General features: G+C 46.1%; 1 protein-coding gene across 1 annotated transcript; it reads left to right on the top strand.

Annotated features, from left to right (window-relative positions):
- The first annotated feature begins 14255 nt into the window (after positions 1-14255).
- Positions 14256-16953, top strand: LOC123407569 (60S ribosomal protein L7a-2). Its single transcript, XM_045100732.1, has 7 exons — positions 14256-14399; positions 14571-14618; positions 14708-14909; positions 15996-16165; positions 16268-16396; positions 16478-16570; positions 16656-16953. Exons 1-7 carry the CDS (start codon positions 14397-14399, stop codon positions 16785-16787), a joined length of 777 nt encoding a protein of 258 aa, XP_044956667.1. The 5' UTR covers positions 14256-14396; the 3' UTR covers positions 16788-16953.
- Positions 16954-22132: the final 5179 nt, after the last annotated feature.

Raw genomic sequence — 22132 nt, 5'->3', positions numbered from 1 at the left:
GAAGTCCTTTAAGAAGGTCGCTCACAAGGACAAGAGGGTCAATATCCGTACAATGTCCCCAAGGACTTTCTGCAATTTCGCACCAAGAACCTCTATCTCAAGGAGAGGGAAGTGATCGATGGTGTTGAAAATGTCTGGGCAAGGGACCAGTGCAGGATCTATCGGGATGTTGTTGCTCACTTCAAGAAGAACTATGTCTCTTTCCAGTGGATTGATCTGGCACATCTTCAGCGGAACATGGACTACTTTGGTGATGCCCTCTCTCTGGTTGACAAACTCGGCATCAAAGACATCATCACCTTCAAGACGGACTTTGATCCCACTGCAGTTGCTCAGTTTTATGTCACAGTCCATTTCTCTCCTGATGCACAGCGTTCCATGATATGGATGACTGGGTCACAGAAGATGACCGGTTCCTGGACTGAGTTCATGCAGTTCCTTCACATTGACTTTCAGGGTGCTGACACTCCTCTTGGGCTGCGTCCCCATGCTGCAGCCCCCACCGATAGGGCCCCCGCAAAGGACAGACTGCAGTCACTGTATCTGAGGAAGGGGGTGCTTCCCAAGCACCTGGACATCATGCATCGGATCTTTCGCAACACCCTCTTCCCTCGGAGTGGTAACTTCGATGAGGTCCATGACTACTTGGCTGAGATGCTGTTACTTTGTGAGGACGCTATGTCTCAGGAGTCTGCTCAGCTGGATATTTCAGATGTGATGTTCACAGAGCTTTGGAACTGCATCATCAATCGTAAGGTTCCTATCTACGGGCCTTACCTGTTCGCATACATCAGCCATAAGTGGCAACAGGCTTTTCCGGATGAGCTGTTGTACGCACAGTCTGATTACATTGTGCATGACCCAATCAGGCTTCGCGTCAAGGACAAGTGGGCCAACCCATCTACATCCTCTCAGCACATGGATACTGATACAGAGACCGCTGCTGACAGAGGAACTGCCTCTCAGTCCCGCTCGTCTGCCATGCCATCTTGGGCTATCAAACTGCAGGACAAGATGAAGACACTTTTCTGTATGCAGGCCAAGGGTCAGTACCAGACACACGTGGCTCAGAAGCAGAGCCGCCAGAGGCATAAGCGTGTTCTCAGGACCTTGGATTTGGACATCTCCAGCGGCTCAGAGGACGACATCACTCCTGAGGCCACTTGGATGCAGGCTCAGGGGTACCAGTGGTCTGGCGATGAGGCAGAAGAGGAGGAGTAGACCGACCAGGAGGGGACATACGAGTCTGGTGATCCTGAAGACGAGGAGTAGTTACCTGTGGCATTAGGTGTGCCCCCTTTTTGGTGTCTTGTGCCAAAGGGGGAGAGAGTCTAGGATTTGCTTTCATTTCGAACTTTGCATTGCTTTGCTTTATCTCGTATGGTTTGCTTCGAACTTGGTTTGATTCTCGTTTGCTATCTTTTGTGAGACATGATCTTATGTGAGATTTATTTCCATCATATGTTGTGAGTCATATGTCCCGTATTGTCATATATCTCTATCTTTTTGTTCTCATATTATTCTCTGTGCAAATCCGGTATTGTCATCAATCCACCAAAAAGGGGGAGATTGTTGGGGCATAGTTTATGCCTAAGTAATTTTGGTGATTGATGACAGTACCGTACAGGACTAACCGTGTGTGTCAAGGTTTCAGGTAACTCACGTCAACGGCACAAGATGACACGTCTCCTCTCTCCAGGAACGGAAGCACGGCGCTCTCCACGATTCTCTTTATTTGAGTCATAGGAAAGCCGTACTATTAAGAGGGGATCCGTAGTGGAAAGGTTTGGGTGGAATCTATCTTTGCACACGCACACTTCACATTCTCCCCTTCCTCATGTTTGGAGCGGCCTTCGCCTATTTCGTCTTGAGTATTTCTGCAAAATGGTCCCCAGCGGTAGTACCGCTGGTTCCAGCGGTAGTACCGCTGGACTGCTAGCGGTAGTACTGCTGCAGCCAGCGGTAGTACCGCTAGACAGCGGTAGTACCGCCCCTGGTCAGCGGTAGTACCGCTCCAGGTGCTTTGTTCCACCTACCTAGCGGTAGTTCGTGGACGGACCCTTTTGCGAAGACTTTCCCGGCGGTAGTAGTGCTTGTGAACTACCAAGGGGCCAGCGGTAGTACCGCTGGAGGCCCAGCGGTAGTACCGCTGCAGCGGTAGTACCGCTCCGGCTCAGCGGTAGTACCGCTGGATTTCGGGCAGAGAGTGGGAAAACGGTCTGTTTTTTCCCCCACTATATAAAGGGTTCTTCTAGCTGAGGAACCCTATCTCTTACCCTCTCTAAGCTCCATTGTTGCTCCACAAGCTCAAAAGTGCCCGATCTCTCTCCCTAGCCAATCAAACTTGTTGATTCTTTAGGGATTGGTTGAGAAAGCCTAGATCCACACTTCCACCAAGAGAAAAGTTGATTCCCCCACCAATCCCTTGCGGATCTTGTTACTCTTGGGTGTTTGAGCATCCTAGACGGTTGAGGTCACCTCGAAGCCATATTCCATTGTGGTGAAGCTTCGTGGTTTAGTTGGGAGCCTCCAAGCTTTGTGTGGAGTTGCCCCAACCTTGTTTGTAAAGGTTCGATCGCCGCCTTCAAGGGCACCTATAGTGGAATCACGGTACCTTGCATCGTGCGAGGGCGTGAGGAGAATACGGTGGCCTTAGTGGCTTTTTGGGGAGCATTGTGCCTCCACACCGCTCCAACGGAGACGTACTTCCTGTCAAAGGGAAGGAACTTCGGTAACACATCCTCGTCTCCATCGGTTCCACTTGTGGTTATCTCTACTCTTTACTTTGTATTTGCTTATGCTTGTGACTATATCTTACTTGTCTTAATAGCTCTCGTTGTTAGCTTCTATAGGGTTCACCTCATTGTCATATTATTTGTGAACCCGTATAGTGTTTACCTTAACTTGTTAAGATTAATTAAAAAGTGGTCGTTGTCTATTCACCCCCCCCCCCTCTAGCCAACCATATCGATCCTTTCACATGCTCAATGAGGTTGTCGGGAGAAGAGAGAGGCTCCCCAGGCCTACGAAGTGCCCACACAGAGTTGAGGAAACACATGATGAAAGGAGCATAGTTGGGGACCTTTTTCAAGAAGACTGTGGAGTACATCTCCTCCCACACCCAGTTGGAAGCATCAAACGTAGCCCCATAGCCAGCTTTAGTCTTCATGGCAACAAGTAGATCAACAAAATATCCATGAATCGCATCTTGATTTCCCACCTTGGGCAGAAGACCGTTCTGGAAAACACGGTGCAAAATATCATAGACCTGCTGCAGGTCCTTAGAGGTTCCAGGAATCCCACGTCTGGGAATGTATAAGGGGGCTAACTTCACCTTGTCCATAGGAGTACCGATCATGAGGATGGATGTCGCCATTCCAAGTGAGGCCAGTATCATCATAACCAAGAGCATTGCAGAAGGCACACCATGGGACCCCGAAAAGCTCATCACGACACATGAAGGTAAGGGTATGGGCTTCGTTAGTGGCAAAGTGAATAGTGGCATAGAACTGGTGAATGAGTTGCACATCGAAGGGATAGTTGATAGACATGAGGTTGATCAACTCAAAGTCTTCACATAGGGCAAAAGCCTCCCCAAAGTAATCCATGTTGTTCTCCTAGTGCTCAATGTCAATTGTCCATTGCTTGACAAACTTGTTCTTGTGACGTTCATAGAGCTCATGCACAATTTGCAATTGTAACTCATTCCAGAACTGAGGGGTGGTCCGCCTGGGAGCAATGAGGATCGCATAAGGATTTTGGAAACGAACCCATTCCCGGTCAGCTTGTTTCCAGGAGTGCACTGGTTTGGCAGATTTTTGCTTGGTGGCCAAGGACTTCGCACGACGAGAAGGCTTGGTAGGAACCATGAATTCTTCATGCTCAGAGTCATCAATGAGCCTACACCTGTGAGCTCATTTCTTGGAGTTCTTGTGAGAGCAGAACGAGAGCAAGAGCCACCTACACACACACACGAGGAGCACACGAAAGAAACCCAGAAAAAATGAGAGGATTGTACGCAAAAGTAGGAATAAATTAGGTGTGAAGAGGATAACCAAGAATCAGTGGGGCAGGAATCAGACACGCTAGTTGAATCGGTCACCCAAGCAGTTGTACCGCTACTTGGGGAGTCGGTGCATATGGATGTGAGGCATACACCACCAATTTTAGTTTCTACTCATCACAACTAATTGGAAGCAAATATAGGATCTCCTCCCTCCAAAAGTTTTGACTAAAAATTGCGGGATCCTAGCAATGCCTTGCTAAAGGAGGATTCAAAGGAAATAATCCAAGAATAAGAGCATCCATGGGAGGAGATCAGGGGAGGAAGGGTCTCCACGGAACAAATCCGAGAGGAGACCGCAGATCCGAGGCGTCGGAGGTACTCCGGTGCGGTGGTGACGGCGGCTGGCGGCTAGGGCACCAAAGAGGGGAGGGGCAAGAAAGGGGAAATTGAGTACCCCTTTGGACTGGCCCTCCCTTTACGCACCCGTTGACGCGACCGATTGTACCGCTCCGTACCGGTCATGGAACAGGACCAGAGAATTAGCGGTTGAACTACGGAACCCCCCGGTTGTTTCGTTGGGGAGGGACAACATTGTGATTAGCGGTTGAACCGTATGGACCACCGGTTGTATCGTGCGGCCACATCCACCGCCACCAAGGTTTCAAAGGCATACAATTGGATGAGAGGGGTTTCAAGATGAGGAGAGCTTGGGATGGATGAAAGGCACATGAGCATGGTGGGATAAGCTCCAAGGTGAACAAGAGGAAACATAAAAAGACACAACATGAAGGATACCCACACCTAAGTTCTAAGCAAACTAGAAGAGCAAATAAGGACCCAAAAACACAGCTTTGAGAAACATCAAAAGGTAAATACCTCACCAAGAGGGGGCGATGGCCGAGGCTACCTATGTTTGAGTCGATTGCTATGCCACCGTGAAGATTTTAACCTTGGGTCCATGACCAAAACTCGTCTTTGAGACACAATTACCATCAAAATGGCGAATGTGAAAGATTTAATTGTTTTATGCATAATAGGAGGAGGGATAGTTCATTGAGAGAACTATACTCCCCTTGAATCCATGCCTACATCTAAACAGAATAGAATGATGAGAGTGGTGGGATGTGCCTAATTTTAATCCACATTGCTCAAATCAATGATATTTAGCTCATGCCTTAACTTGCGAAATCTTGCTTCATTCAAAGGCTTCGTGAAAATATTTGCAAGTTGATCCTTAGTGTTCAGGTAAATGAGATTAATCTCCCCACGCTTGATGTGATCTCAGATGAAGTGGTGACAAATACTGATGTGCTTCGTCTTGCAATGTTGAACCAGGTTATTGGAGATTGAGACAACACTTATATTATCACAATAAAGAGGCACTTTGTCACATCTGACACCGTAATCCTTTGAAGTTTGCCTCATCCAAAGCAACCGAGCACAACAACTTGCAGCACCTACATATTCAGCGTCGGTGGATGAGAGAGAAACATAATTTTGTTTCTTGGAAGACCAACTTACCATAGAGCGACCAAGGAATTGGAAACCTGTGGAAGTTGACTTCCTCTCCACATGGTCTCTCGCCCAATCTGAGTCCAAATATCCTATGAGATCAAATGAACCACCTTTGGGATATCATAACCAAAGGTTGGGGTATGAGCCAAATATCGAAAGATTTGCTTGACCGCTACATAGTGTCTTTCCTTAGGTGAGGATTGAAATCGTGCACAAATTCCCACACTCAACATAATATGTGGTCTAGATGCACAAAGGTAAAGCACAGAACCGGTCATAGAGCGATATACCTTTTGATCCACAACCTTACCATTGGGATCGAAGTCAAGATGGCAGTTGAGAGGCATGGGAGTGTTGGCCTTGGTAGGTTTGAGATCATCCATCGTGAACCTTTTGAGCATTTCTTGAGTATATTTTGCTTGATTGAGGAAGGTTACTTGACTTCATTGCTTGACTTAGAATCCAAGGAAAAACTTCAACTCTCCCATCATAGACATCTCAAACCCTTTAGTGATTATTGTGGAAAATTCTTCATTAAAAGCTTTGTTAGAAGAACCAAAGATAATATCATCAACATATAGTTGGCATATGAACAAACTCCCCTTGACCTTATTAGTCAAAAGAGGGGGGGTCAATTTTCCCAACTTAAAATCCACGATCATGTAACATCTCGGTAAGGTGCTCATACCACACACATGGGGCTTGTTTAAGGCCATAGAGTGCCTTATCGAGAACATACACATGATTAGGGAACTTGGGATCCTCGAACCCCGGGGGTTTCTTGACATAAACCAACTCCTTAAGGGGACCATTAAGAAATGCACTCTTCACATCCATTTGGTATAATTTGAAGTTATGATGAGAAGCAAATGCAAGCAACATGCGAATAGATTCAAGGCGAGCGACAACAGCAAAGGTTTCACCGTAGTCGATGCCCTCGACTTGGGAGTAGCCTTGTGCTACCAATCTTGCCTTGTTACGAGTGACAACACCGTTCACATCTTGCTTGTTCTTAAAGATCCACTTTTGTCCCAATGACATTGTGGTTCTCCTTTGGTCTTGGAACCAATCGCCACACTTTGTTGCGCTCGAAGTTGTTGAGTTGTTCATGCATGGCTTCAACCCAATACATATCTTCGAGAGCCTCTTGTACCCCTCTCTTTAAGTTTTCGTAGACATTCTCCGGTATATGAGAATTCTTTATGAGCTTTTTGGCATTCTTGGCAGCACGTCATTCTAGAATCTCCTTAGGGGTAAGCTGAGGATCCCGTGAGAGACCTTTACCGCCTTTGTGAGTTTTCCCTTGATCTTGAGCTTGGTTTTGTTCTTGAGCTTGCTCTTGATCTGGAACTTGGTCTTGATGTTGAGATTGCTCTTGATCTTGAGCATCCTCAGAGGGGTGAGCTTGATCAAGGACATCACTTAGTGCAATGCCATCCTGGGGTTGATATTTTCCTTGATCAATATCACGGGGTTGAGGGCCTTCAGTTTGTTCTACGGAAGTGTGTGGGTCTCGCGTCGGTGATGGTTTCACATGAGTGGAACATTGTCCTTGTCCTTCAGCCACAAGGGGTTCCAAAACGGGATGAAGTGTCCCACACCCATTCTTATTATGGCTCGGGGAGGAATTTCATCACCTACATCACAAAGACCACTTTGCTCCACTTGGGAGCCATTATTTTCATCAAACTCTACATTACACGTCTCCTCAATGAGTCCTGAGGACTTGTTGAGGACACGGTAAGCGTGAGAGTTTGTATCATAACCAAAAAATATGCCCTCTTGAGCTCTAGGTTCAAATTTAGACAAGCGAGCACCTTTGTTAAGAATGAAACACTTACATCCAAACACCCACAAGTACTTGAGGTTGGGCTTGTTACCAGTAAGAATTTCATATGGAGTCTTGTTCAAGCCTTTGCGAAGGTAGAGCCAATTAGATGCATGACATGCGGTGTTGATGGCTTCGGCCCAAAATTTATACACAGATTTAAACTCCAACATGATGGTTCTTGTTGCGTCCATCAACGTCCGGTTCTTCATTTCCGCCACACCATTTTGTTGAGGAGTGTAAGGTGCAGAGTATTGATGCTTGATTCCTTCATCACTCAGAAATCCATTTAAGGTGTACTTCTTGAACTCGGTGCCATTGTCACTTCTAATCATCAAAATCTTTGCATGATGTTTTCATTGTGCTTCATTAGCAAAGTCGGTGACAGTTTGTTGAGTCTCACTCTTTCTCTTGAAAAAGTATACCCAAGTATATCTTGAATAATCATCCACAATCACCAAGCAATACTTTCTCCCCCAAGACGATCGTAGGATGGGGGACTAAAGAGATCCATGTGGAGGAGCTCCAAGGTCCTTTTTGAGTAGACCATAGTCGTGGGGCAGTGAGGTGTCTCATGAATCTTTCCTTCAATACATGCACTGCAGACACGATCTTTGGCGAAACTCGCATTCGTTAGTCCACGAACGTGATCCCTTTGAGGAGAGTTTGCAAAGAACTCATATTGACATGGGCTAGCCGGCGATGCCAAAGCCATCCCACATAAACTTTAGGCATTAGGCAAGTAGCGGTCTTAGTGGGTCGCTCCGAAAAGTTAACCACATAGAGACTGTTCTCGACATGCCTAACAAGGGCTACTTTAAGAGTCTTGCTCCACAAAAGGGCCACAGAGTCAATGTCAAAGAAGGTACTAAAACCCATAAGTGCAAGTTTATGAATGGAAAGTAAATTGTATGCGAGGGTCTCAACAAGCATAACCTTTTCAATGGTAAGTTCCACAAAAATTACCACCTTGCCAAGATCCAATACCTTTGAAATCACATCATCACCAAAGGAGACTTGGGTGGCAATGGATGGGTCGGGATGAACGTCCACTACCAAGTCCTTGCTTCCTGTCATATGATTTGTTGCTCCACTATCAAGCAACCATGACACCCCACCGGAAGCAAACTCCTGCATAAGATCAATGCTTGAATGTAAGTACCCATTCTTTAATGGGTCCTTTTAGGTTATTAACAAGGGTCTTAGGAACCCAAATAGACCATTCAATGTACTCATCATAAGAGCGAACAGACTTAGCAAAAACATTCCCATCACTCGCACGACATAAATATAGGAGGGATTAAAGTCGTCGGCTGTGTTGGGTAGGTTTTTTTGCCCTTCTTGGCATTACCACCCTTAGCTTGGTCCTTCTTCTCATGAGTACCCTCCCGAGTTTTAACAAAGGTTTCCATAAGCTCGGAGGTTGCTTGGTCTTCCTCTTCTTGTTCTTCTTGGGCTTGGGTGCAAACCCAACTCCTTCCTTTGCAACCACTTCCTTTTGATTACTCAAAAGGTCATTAAGATTCTTTTCACCTTGGATGCATGTCGCAAGGCCTTTCTCAAGCTGCTCTTTTAATTTGGTGTTCTCTTCCATAATATGTGCATGATCACAACAAGGGTTAGTAGCATGGACATTATCAATTAAAACAAATGGAGAGCAAGTGGCTATTTCATTATTGTGTTTTACTTGGAGTTGAGCATGAGACTCTCTCAAAGAGGCATGAACACTCCTCAAGGTCGTGTGAGCCTTGTCAAGTGTTGCAAGCTCTTCCTTGAGTCTAACATGGTCAAGCCCAAGTGAAACCTTTTCAGATTGGAGCACACGAGTAAGAGCAAGAGCATGATCAATATCTGTCTTTAATTTAGCAAGGTCATCATTGTGTGACCCCTCAAGAGTCAAACAAAGTCCTTGCTCTTCTTCAATAGCAATAGAAATATCTGCAATCTCATCGGCATAGTCATGACTATGACTTTGTAATGTAGAGATAGTTTCTTCATGAGATTCAGTGAGGTCATTAACCTCTCCTAGTTGTTCCAAGAGAGCGACAGAATGCTTCTTGGATTTACCCTTGATTTTTCTCATGAATTTACCAAAGGAGTTTTCCTCATCCTCTATCTCTTACTTTTCATCACCACTTATGGAGGTGGTGGAAATGGTAGCATTGAGGTTGAAAGTTTTAATGTTGGATGTTACCTTGTTGGATGCCTTGTCCATAAGGCGCTTGGCAATGCGGTTCTAATTGGGGGCGTTGAAGAGGGACACCTTGCTTGGAGAAGAGGAGGCAATGGCCACGATGACCATCCTCATCACTTCATCGTCCTCATCCTCATCGGAGAGGTACTCTTCTTAAGCCACCAACACCTTTTGAGGTACTTTCTTGGGTAATTTGTTCTTGTTGGAGAATGATATGGCTATGTCCTTTCGGATGAGCTTGCCATCATTGTCTTCACACTTCTCATACAGACAATCTGCCACAAAGTGATTCACATTGCCACAATTATAGCAAGTCCTCACATGTTGCTTGCCCTTGAACCCACTTGAGTTTTTCTTGGAGAAATTTGGCTTTGAGTTTCTCTTGTTGCCCCAAAAGTATCTTGATGCAAGAGCCATATGCTCGTGATAAGCATACTAGGTGTCTTTGGGGCACAAATCCTCTTCTTCTTCCTCATCTTCCTCCAATCCAACCTTAGGCTTCAACTTAAGGTTGATAGAGTCTTTTCTTGACCATTGAACACGAGCAAGAGCATTGTCATGGCAATAAACTCATCCAACACATCACTTGAAGACAAGGAGTGAAGGTCTGGCCTCTAACGGATAACGGAGGACATCGATTTGTTGAAGTGCATAATAGCCTTGAGAAACTTAAGCTTGATCCAATTGTCATCCACATCCTTGCTTCCATGATCTTGAAGAGCGATAGCAAGAGTCGTCTCCCTTCGGTATAGGTCACGAGGATCTTCATCCTCAATCATAACAAATTTGCCGGCCTCATCAAGTATCACTTCATAGTTTGACCATTGAATACTAGAACTTCCCTTGTACATGGAAATGATGTGCTCCCAACAATCTTTGGCATGAGTAAAGGGACGCAAATGAGCAAGATCTTCAATAGGAACAACTGCTTGAAGGATGAACATGGCTGAATGGTTGAGCCGATTGTCAACCCCTTCTCTTGGAGTGAGGTTTCTTGGATCATGAGGGTAGTAGCCTAGATTAATGATTCTCCATAGTTGTGTTTTGCTGTGATTCAAATGAGCCTTTATACGAAAAACCCAGTTAGCAAAATCATTCTTAACAAGCTTAGGTGGAGGGCCGAGGTTAATAACATGTGGTGGGTGAACCAATCCTCCATAGACCATGGGAGGAGGAACCGAGGCGAAGATATTTGCCCCACTCTTCCCTTGAGGCAATTTATCTCTTTCACTACTTGCATTTTCCTTTTGAGAATTGGCCCCCATATCTGAAGTTGTGGGATTGACCACATGCAACAGGGGCGGTAGACGATTTGTAATCATCAACGAAATCTTTAAGCATGTTCTTGACCTCGATAGTCACTTAAGGATCTAAATGTGGACATGGCCTCATTTAGGTCCTCTCAGGAGACCGAGTTCGTAAGAGCTTCCTCCGGCAACTCCCTCGGACTAACCTCACCATTAACCATACTCTTTGGGTGGTGAAACCCTTAATAAAGGGATGAGGCTCTCATACCAATTGAAATGATCGATATGGTTGACAAGAGGGGGGGGGGGTGAATAGGCAACTAACAATTTTTAATCTTTTATTTAAATAAATTAAGTTTAGAAACAAATAGGTTGTCTAGATATGCAACTAAGTGAGCAACCTATATGATGCTAACAACAACAATAGTAAGCAAGAAGTAAATACAAGTAAGGTAAGATATAACCACAAGTGGAACCGATGAAGACGAGGATGTGTTTCCGAAGTTCCTTTACTTTGAGGGGAAGTACGTCTCCGTTGGAGCGGTGTGTAGGCACAATGCTCCCCAAGATGCCACTAAGGCCACCGTATTCTCCTCTCACCCTCACACATTGCGAGGTGTCGTGATTCCACTAATTGGTGCCCTTGAAGGCGGCGATCGGACCTTTACAAACAAGGTTGGGGCTCTCTCCACAACTCAATTGGAGGCTCCCAACGAAACCACGAAGCTTCACCACAATGTCATATGGATTCGAGGTGACCTCTTTCGTCTAGGGTGCTCAAACACCCAGAGGAATAAAATCCACACAAGAAACTACGGGGGGATCAATTTTCCTTTGGTGGAAGTGTAGATCTAGATATCCTCCTTCAATCCCTAGCAAGACAACAAGTTTGGATGGCTAGTGAGAGAGATCGGGCAAGAAAGCTTGGACATCATCAATGGTGGAGAGAGAGAGGTAGGACATAAGAGAGATGTGGAAGGACCCCCCTTTATATAGCCCCCACTTTCCAACCGTTATAACCATTTTTTACATGGCAGTGGTTCAACCGGTGGCTCGGGCGGGACAACCGGGCTGCATAATATGGCGGTACAACCGCCCAGCCACCGCCCAATCACCAGGCCATACCAGCGACTTGGCCGACAGTTCCATTCGCCACGATTGCTAGACACGGCTAAGTCCCAAGCGGTACAACCGCATGGAACACTGGTAGTACCGGGCTTTATTAATATAGCAGTACAACCGGGCCACCACCGCCCAACAACCACAACACAACAGAGCCGTGTCCGGTTGAAACTAAGTGATTGACCGGTACAACCGACCAGGGAGTGTGCGGTACAACTGCCCGAGGGAGTGGTACAACCGACCAACTTGGAAGGAAAGAGGGGCCTCTCTCTTTGATGCGATGGAAAAAGTTGGGTGAAAAAGAATATGAGAGATAATTGATTCACCCAAGAACTTCCAATGTGTATTCCCTCTTAATAGTACGGGATCCCTGCTACCGATGAGAATAAACACGTAGATAACATCGTCTTCGATCTTTTTCGTTTGGAGGGAATACCTAACCGTCTTGTATCTCACACATGATACGTGAACAACTTGACACCAGGTTAGAAAACATAGTGAGGTGTCATCATCACCAAAATACTTATGGTAGGAGAATGCCCTTACAAAGACACTTGGAGATAACCTTGTAGATAACATTGCACTAATTGATTGGCGTGAAATCTCTAAGTGATTGGAGATTCTTGATCTTCGGAATGAGAAAAATATTAGTATTATTAATCCCCTCTGGCATAATTCGAGAAATAAAAAACCGTTCAACAACCTTGACAATATCATCCTTGATGAAAACCCAATTTTTGTGCAAAAAACTCGCAGGAAAACCATCTGGACCCGGTGATTTTAACGACCCCATTTGAAAAAGAGCATCACTTATTTCTTGTTCCGTAAAAGGTTTGCACACATCCTCGTTCATATTATCAGTCACAAGGGGTTTAACAAGCAGAATAATAAGGGACGGATCAACCAAATCATCACATGAATAAAGTTGTTTAAAGTATGAGGTGATACCTTTCATCTCTTCCAAAATTTGAAAAACCAAAAGTGACTATATGGAATATCCATGTGTACCATTGCTAGCTCTATCCACCTTGTTGTTGTCGACAACACCTTCCCCTTGTCGAAGATAGTACCATCTAGATCCTCCTCATGGATCCCTAGTTTTGCCATGAGCTTTGCCGTCTCGTCCACCTTTGCAGCACCATGAGCTTCATGCGCAACCACCATAGTGAAACCCTAACTTGAGAGTGAGACCATCGGGTGTTGTTGCATGCCCTAGAATATCGATGTCCCCACAACAGAGCACCAAGACCCGAATCAACCTGACTTCCCGTCGTGGGAAGGTGCGTCGACGATAGGGAAAGAGACTCCACAACAGAGTGATCGCCCTGGGAGAAGCGAGACCCTAGCCAGACCGGAAAAAATGTAGGAGAGTTGATTAGATTTCTTTTGAGTCATGACAAGAGCTTAGTTTTTTTAGAAACATCTCTAACTTTATTCATACTCATAACAATTACAGGTACACTGATTTGGACCTAAGATCAAAGGAGATACAAAGTAACTCCTATGACCAAGAATTACAATGAAATCCCTTGAATACACCTTCTTCACGACATCAATTTATGCTCTAAAAAATACTCCAAAGATTTCGGTAAAGAGTCCACAATTGAATTGGAGCAACAATGTTGTCACTCTTTCACCACACAAACATTATCAATAATGGTTTTAAAAGCGTCTTCGGTCGTCCATCAGAAAAAAGAGGATCGTATCTCGACCACGGATGATCCCCTAGAAGTGCAGGCCATGGAATCACTATATCTTCACGATGATGTCAATAAAAAATTCCACCTACACAAAGAATCACACGAACAAAAAAAAAAAGCTTGACACATCAGCGTAAACTCATCAGATCAGAATAATCAGACCTGCGAGGACAAAAAACCTCTATAACCTCATGGTACCGTCAAAAGAATGAGAGATATTTTATTCTCATAAAAATATGACGATCACTAGACGTTACGGAAGAACATATAGGTCTTGAGGATCCAAGGTCCTCCCACCTCTCAGCGACAAGATGACAAGTGCATGCGAGGGGACCTAAATTTCTCAGATGGCGGCGGCGGCACGAGAACCCTCCTCTAACTAGACGTACTATTATCTCGAGAGGAGTTTAGATATATATATTTTTAGAAGGAGAGGAGTTTAGATATGGAAAGTAACCTGTGCAAGGCTTGTTTAGATATGGAATGTTACAATACAATTGGGCCACCTGCTAGTTATCGTAGCCCAGCCCAAATCAGGACCTCTCTCATCATCTTCCGCACAACAAGGCCTGTTTAGCCCAACCACGACCTCGAAAACCCTAATCCTCACGACGGACGGTCAGAGCAGCCCGTGCCCACCCCACCCCGCATCCAACGCTCCGTAAGCTTCCCTTCTTATCGAACTAGCCCTTATAAAGGCGCCGCCTGGCTTCGGAACCGCTTCTCCCCCGCCTCCGTCTGCCCCTCGCCGTTGCCCCGCTGACCTCAACCAGCCGCCGGCGAAATGGTTCGCTCCTTGTCCTTTCTCACCCGTCTGTTTCATGCAAAGTCTCGCTTCGTAAATTGGAGTGGCGATGTTTCGTGATGCTTTCTTGGGGCATCCATGGGCTACTTCATTTGGATCTTCGCCGCTGCGGTTCGAGCCACTGATTATCGTGTCTTGATCCGAATCTTGCAGGCTCCTAAGCGAGGCGGCAAGGCGCCTGTCCCGGCGAAGAAGAAAACGGTGCGCATCCGCTCATTGAATCCTGTTCGCCTCCGTTCGATTCGTTCCGTTCTTAGCGCCGTTCGCTGATACGTTGGTTGGTAGTACAGGAAAAGGTGACCAATCCGCTGTTCGAGAAGAGGCCGAAGCAATTTGGCATCGGCGGCGCCCTCCCGCCCAAGAAGGACCTCCACCGCTTCGTTAAGTGGCCCAAGGTTGTGCGCATCCAGCGCCAGCGCCGCATCCTCAAGCAGCGCCTCAAGGTGCCCCCGGCACTTCACCAGTTCACCCGCACCCTCGACAAGAACCTTGGTATACATACAACCTAGCTGTTTATGATGTGTTTTTCTGTTTTCTCCATGCCAAGATCGTACTGATGAAGTAGGAACTAGGGTAGCTACTAGACACAATCATTTGCGCAACATACTCAAATCATAGATAATGTTCTTGCTGTTGTTCTATAGTATTCTCTCATTTGCGTATGTTGTGCACATGGCCACCTACTTAAGTAGTCTCACCTATTTAGTCACTAGCTGTATGTTAACTGATATTCGTTTAGGCCTTGGTAGCACCTCCAAGCTTTTCTAGCGACATTCGAGGCGTGGAATGGTAGTGGTAGACTTGCGACCCTTCTGATGTCAATCCGTTCAAACTGTTTAATGCATGTTTATATCTTTTGATGAATAATCTTTGCTAGTGTTTTTTGCAAGTTGTTATGTCAGTTGACATCAGAAATATGTGTAGAGCCACCACAGGCGGTGTGATCAGTATTGAATCCAATACTTAAGAAGTATGTGCAAGGAGAGGTCTGTCCGTCGGGTTCTGGATGCAATGTGTTAGACTTGGAGTGGGGTTTGAAGGGTCAATCCAATTGAGTCTCTGGGCTAAAGAAAATATATGTATTCCCTTGGTCCCAAATTTCTTGTCTTAGCTTTGTCTAGAAATGGATGTATCTAAATACTAAAACTTGACTAGATACATTCATATTTTAACAAATCTAAGACAAAATGTGTTTGGGACGGAGGGAGTAGTTGGCTTAATTTTATATATTGCAGTACTATCTTGGTTTTATTTTATTTGGGAGGGTGTACCCTGCAAGCCAAGTTTGCCTTGGTCAGGATTGAACTAATCAAACGAAGACTTGTAAAATGTTTCTACCAATCCCAGCTAGTTCCCTAAAATTTAGAAACCCTTTGCCGTTGCACTCTATTAAGGGGTGATATTGTATGTCATTATTACCTTTAGTGGTCAAATCTTCTTGCAACTTTTGAATGATCTTTATTACATTGTGGATGGTTCTAATTGAATATGTTGTTTGTTATAATGTTGTATGAGGTGCATCTCTTCAATCCCTTGTTCTTCTCTGTTAACTGACCAACTTTCAAACTTCTATTTCAGCAACGAACTTGTTCAAGATGCTTCTTAAGTACCGTCCCGAAGACAAAGTTGCCAAGAAGGAGAGGCTTCTAAAGAGGGCCCAGGCTGAAGCCGAAGGGAAAACTGTTGAGGCAAAGAAGCCAATTGTTGTGAAATATGGCCTTAACCATGTTACCTACCTAATTGAACAGGTATGTTCCCCCTGCTTTCCTATGTGGCCGCTGTTATAGACTTACCTGAAAGTCATGAAACTGCACTTAGTTGATAATTTAAGTTTCTGTGCCTTCTTGCAGAGTAAAGCCCAGCTGGTTGTCATAGCTCATGATGTTGATCCGATTGAGCTGGTTGTGTGGCTCCCTGCCCTTTGCAGGAAAATGGAGGTCCCTTACTGCATTGTTAAGGGAAAATCTCGCCTTGGATCGGTAATAGTTTATGTTGCTAACTATTTGTATGTGTTAAATATTATCTACTGGACACCAGGATCTAATGAATAATTTCCATAGATTGTTCACAAGAAGACTGCCTCTGTTCTGTGCCTGACCACAGTGAAGAATGAGGATAAGCTTGAGTTCAGCAAGATCCTTGAGGCTATCAAGGTTTGTGGTGCTTTGATTTATTTTGTTTCTTAGTTACGGTGTTTGCTTCTTGTTTGTCAGCTAACTGTAATTGTCTAATTCGCAGGCAAACTTCAATGACAAATTCGATGAAGTTAGGAAGAAGTGGGGTGGTGGTGTCATGGGCTCGAAGTCGCAAGCGAAGACCAAGGCCAGGGAAAGGCTTATCGCAAAGGAGGCTGCGCAGCGGATGAACTAAGTTCAGCATTGTTAAACCATAGCTATTGCTCATCCCTGAGTAGTGTGCAAGCATACTGTGGCTGTTTGGCTCCAGTTCTGGAAGTCATTTTTGTTTGTCCGAGACATCTTGGAAAGAAGAGTGTAAGAATTGAGTATTTTTGTTTAATGCCAGTTAGTATCCATGACAAGGTCTATCCGGTATGTGTGTATCAAGGGCGTGTTTTGTTTCCTGGGCGCATCCAGCCTGCATCGCATGAAGGTGCTTGCCTGGTTGAGCTGATGCAAGTACTTTTTTTCTTGCGATTCAAGAGCTATATTGATTATCGACGAGTTGGTTTGCTTTGTAGGGAGGTGTGTAAGATCGTTAGCTGTGGTCCGCAGAGGTCGAAACTTGTGTTTGCTTGGCACAGAGGTGTTCTAGATCGTTAGCTGCTCTAAGCATAGAGGGGGAAACTTGTGTGTGATCGACACATCTATTTGATGTACAACCTCAAAAACATTAAGCTCCTAATTCGACCTACAAGAAAAGACAAAAGTCAGATGTGAATAGGATCAAATTACTATTCACCCAAAATTGACATTATTCACATCCAAATTTAGCTTTTTTGAATCTCTAAACGTACATCAATTTTTGAGCTGATTTTCGTACTTCCTCCGTTCTTAAATATAAGTTTTTTTAGGCGTTTCGCTAAGCGACTACATACAAAAGCAAAATAAATCGTTTCGCTAAGTGACTACATACAAAAGCGAAATAAATGAATCTATATTTTAAAATATGTCTATATACATCTGTATGAAGACTTGTAGTGGAACCTCTTCAAAGACTGTATTTAGGAACGGATGGGGTAGTTAATTTCAGATTTCTTTTGAAATGTATAAATATGATTTCACAAAACTGCAGTTATGCAGACATATTTGGTTCGCTCAATGCAGTAAATCGGCCGGCTCATGACCAAGCTGATCTTTTAAAAAGATCAGCCGACGGACATGTAGCACGTCCCGTTTTGAATATTTCTGCTATTTTTTATTTTATATACTGTTCACCAGAAGTTGATGAGAATATCGGCATACTTCATTCTTTCAAACTCTCCTCATTGTCTTATTGACGAGTGTTTTGATGCACCGTAAGTACACGTCACTCTCACTGTGTACACGTGTCGATAGGAACTAGCACTATCAAATTCAATCATACAGAAAGTTAACTACTTCAACTAGCAATATGTACTATTTTGCAATGCACGACTTGCCAACTTATGAGAAGCTAAAATGGCCGAAGTGGTCATAGTGTCATAAGATCGTATAATCTATATCTATATACCTACGAAGAAATAGTAGCATTTGAAACTGAAAAGATTTACTTTGGATAATAAATCATCAAGGAAGGGCTATAATCCAAACAAAGGAGGAGCTAGCATACAGTTCGTATTTCAACGATTAGGAAGGGGATAAAACTTGTGCCGACATAGTAAGGAAAGTGGTAGTTTTTCATTTTGCTTGTAAATCGGCTCTTTTCGACATCCCAATTCTGAACTTTTTCATCTCGTCTAGTGAGACTTGATACTTTTTCCGTTATTTTTATCCACCAGCAGCAGGACCTTCCAACTTTCTCCTTTCCCAAGTAAAGCTAGTTACCTATACCTATACACACGAATATATAAGAAATATGTATCCTTAATCCGTGATGATATTTTACAAAAAAACTCCTGAACAATTGTACGTCCATTCATCTATTTGTTGACGTAGAGACTCGTGTTAGGAGGGGACACGGTATGATACCTAAATTAGGACGTGACTCTAATTTTACTGTTTAAAAAGGTCTAAATCTAACCCGCAAGGGCTACAGCCGAAGACGACTCTGTTGCCCCTGAAAACCAGGAGCCGACTCCACAGGATACCCCTCGCGCCGGTGAGCCGAGGTGCACGTCGCTGATGGAGTAGGGTCATACTCACAAATCACAATCGATAATGACCCAACGTTGCCATCTCACACAGAGGTGGAAACTTTAACCCACGCCCTCATCTAGTCGATGAATCCGGCGTGACCGCCGGGGATGTCGACAAGTTGTCCAACACGCATCAAAGTCGTAGCCCCACCAGGTGGTATGAGTGTGTGCTTCATGTGTAGTGCGAACGGCTCGACTTGGCGTCGCGATGGCTGTAGTGGCGCGAAAACAGGAAGTGCATCAAAGGCTGGCAAAGGCGCCCGACAAGGATCTGCATCCCCCGGCGGCCGCTGTAGGTATAGATGGCCGCACGATCGATCTGCGCGAGTGCCACGCTTTTGGCGACCATGATGGCCTGCTCAAGGTCCTTTAGTGCAACTCCAACGGGTCGGTCCAAATGAACGGCGATTTTATCCGTTTTTTATCCATTTGGGTCGGCCCAGCGAACAAGAATGTTCGCTTCGGCGTTTGGGTCGACGCATGCACCCAACGCTGGTCCGACCCATTTTTATCGGCGTGAGAAAAAACTATATAAAGTATTTGCAAAAATACTAAACATGCATAACTAAACATTAAAAGCCGACCACGAAGGCCGGTGAGAGTCCACGTGTCCGCATTACATAAGTTAAACATAAAAAAACTGAAACTACGGGCAGCCCTAGGCGTCGTTGTCGTCTTCGTCGGGGCCGGTGAGGTCGACTAGCGTAGGTGCAGGGCCGACCCAGGGAAACGCCGTGTTCGAGAGCGCAGCTGCCCGCGCCTCCGTCGTCTGTCCCGCCGGCGCGGGCTGTGCTGGTGGCGGTGGGAGCGCAGCAGCACGGGCGCGCTCCTCCTCCTCCATCTCCCGTTGTTCATCCTCCTTCTCCTTCTCCAGCTCCATCAACCAAAGGCCTTCAACGCGCTCCGCCCGCAGGTGCTCCGTCCTCCAGTGTTCGAGGTAGGCTTGCTTTTGCTTCAGTGTCGCGCCCAGCCAGATGGGCGGTGCACTGAAAAACTCGCGGAAGCAGCCGGTCCACTTGTAGACCTCCTGCGGCTCCGTGGGCTCGGGCTTCGTCGAAGGCGGCACGACGCAGCCACCGACGGTCGACAGCGCGATGGCCTCCGTGAGCTGCTGCTGATACGCCGCCTCCTCGTCGGCCCTACGCCGCTCTTCCTCCTCACTGTCGCGGAGTACAACTGCCAGCGCCGCCTGGTAGGCGGCCTCAGCCTCCTCGTCCTCGTCGCTGACGACAGACGGGGACGGCGAATGACCTCCTAGCTGCACGTCGCGCGCGCCACGACGACACTGCTCCTTGTGCTCCACTGCGAACCAGAGCTCCGAGTTGGGGGAGTCGGACGCGTATGCAGGGTTTTGCCGCTGCTCCGGCGTTAGCAGACGCAGACGAGGGATCACCTCCTCCGCGTGCACCTGCGCCAACCGGACACTGCCGGCACTGGGATCCTCTCCGGATCCAGATGCCAGTGGTGCGGGAGGGTGACTTCGGGGTAAGGCAGTGGCACGCGGTGCTCCGAGTGCTACCGTGCTTGGTGCACAGGGACGCTCACGCGCTAGCGAGGCGGGCGGAAAGATGGCGTGGGGGTAGAGCGGGGCCTTGCCCTCTTTTGGGAAGGAGCCAGCCATGGTGCTAGGGTTTGGTCGCCGAGGAGGTGGTGAGATGGGGACGAGTGGGTTCTGAAAGCAGATGAGGCGGAACCCACCGCACACTCGGATAAAAAAGGTCCGACCACAGTCGCTCACGCATGGTCCCGAGGAGGACGGCCGTCATAAATAATGTTGACTGCGGTGGTTAGGGACGGACACGAAGAGAGCGCTTTGCGTCCGCTTTGCGTCCGCGTCGATGCATTTCAGTCCCAAATTTAAACCGAAAATGGGTCGGCACGGACACGGACCAGACGTGTTTTGAAAAGGGAACGACGCGTTGGACCATTCGTTTTATCTGTACAACCCAAACAAACAATGACGAATGAAATGGATCGTCTCATTAAATTGCTCTTAGTTGGCTGGCCTCGAGCGAGCCCTGAGTGACAAGGGGATGCCGCCGGCTACCAAGGCCTCTGTCCGCCCGTTACCATGTGCGATATAAATTCCTACACCAAGAACCTTTTCTCAGTAAGGATTTCCGTGGCCAACGTTGTAGGAGGTAGTGTGGTACTGAAGGCCCTGACCACCTGTAGGTTGTGATTTATCTTGAGGCGATTCTTGCATTAACACAACTATGGTGAACAAGATCCCTAGGCTGATGATGTCAATCCAAAACTTGGCCCGCAACCAACGATCGTCTTCCATGATGTTAGCTCCGATAAGACCTAGGATCTCAACAGCTATATGTGATCTTGGAGGAGTTCTTCATGGTGGTAAACATGAAGAAGGCCATCCAGATTGATGAGCTCGTGTCTGATGGTGTCGCCACATCAATGGTTTTGCTTGTGCTGCAGAGTTACTGTTGAACCTGGCGGACAGCATTCACTGCAAATATTATTTTTAAGGACACTGCAAATTTTAACTCACCTACTTATTATGCTTTTTTTCCCACTACGAATATTAATCAGCTACCTGTTGTGCTTAGCAGGGACAACAAGGCTACTAAGCAACGAGAACTAGGAGGCACTACTATGAAGAATGAGGGAACCAAACTTTGGTGCAAAAGCTCTTCCTAGGTGGCGTTGGATATTAGAAGACTCGGGAGGAGGTTCCAACTGCGATAAACACCATGGATGTGAGCTCACATGTGAGTTTATATTTGTCCCTTGCTACGTGTTCGTCTGTATTGACAATGGCAGATATTTAGTTATTAAACACACAATTAATTAAGATGAAATCAATTTGGTAGGTTTGCTTCTGTTTTCTCTACCTTGCACAATGTCATGACATTCTCTAGAAAGTAGTTGGCAGTAGTATAATTATGTCATGAACATACACAAACTATTTCCAATTTTAAGGGTTGCATGTACCTTCTTTGGACTCCAAGCTTCTCTGGTAGGAGCTAGGATCCTACCGAGCCTCTGCGTGAGGTTGTAGGGGCAGGAGGGAGGCTGGCGTGGGCGTGGGCGCGGCGGCCGGCGCGAGGACACCGTCTCGCGCGGTGGAGAGGCGGCGGCGATGGAAGAGACGGCGGCTAGGGTTAGGGATTCCATCTCCTGTGGGAGCCGGGCAATAGAATATGTCTTATTGCTTAATTCTAAACGGGTGTCTTACAACTGTTTATATAACCTTGTTGCTAATAAAAATAAGATAACTTGAGCAAAGCCCCCTAACTAAACGGGTCCATTGGGCCTCCTCCGGCTATAAGTGGTACCGGTCATAACATCTCTCTCCGCCTGCACAAACAGCTCGTCCTCGAGCTGGAAGTCTGGAAAATGTCAGCGGTCCTCCTCGAGCTGCTCCCAAGTGGCATCCTCCTCCAGAAGGCCTTGCCACTGG

Source organism: Hordeum vulgare, chromosome 7H (genome assembly GCF_904849725.1).
Source record: "Hordeum vulgare subsp. vulgare chromosome 7H, MorexV3_pseudomolecules_assembly, whole genome shotgun sequence".
NCBI lineage: Eukaryota > Viridiplantae > Streptophyta > Magnoliopsida > Poales > Poaceae > Hordeum > Hordeum vulgare.
This window is presented reverse-complemented; position numbering and strand designations above follow the sequence as displayed.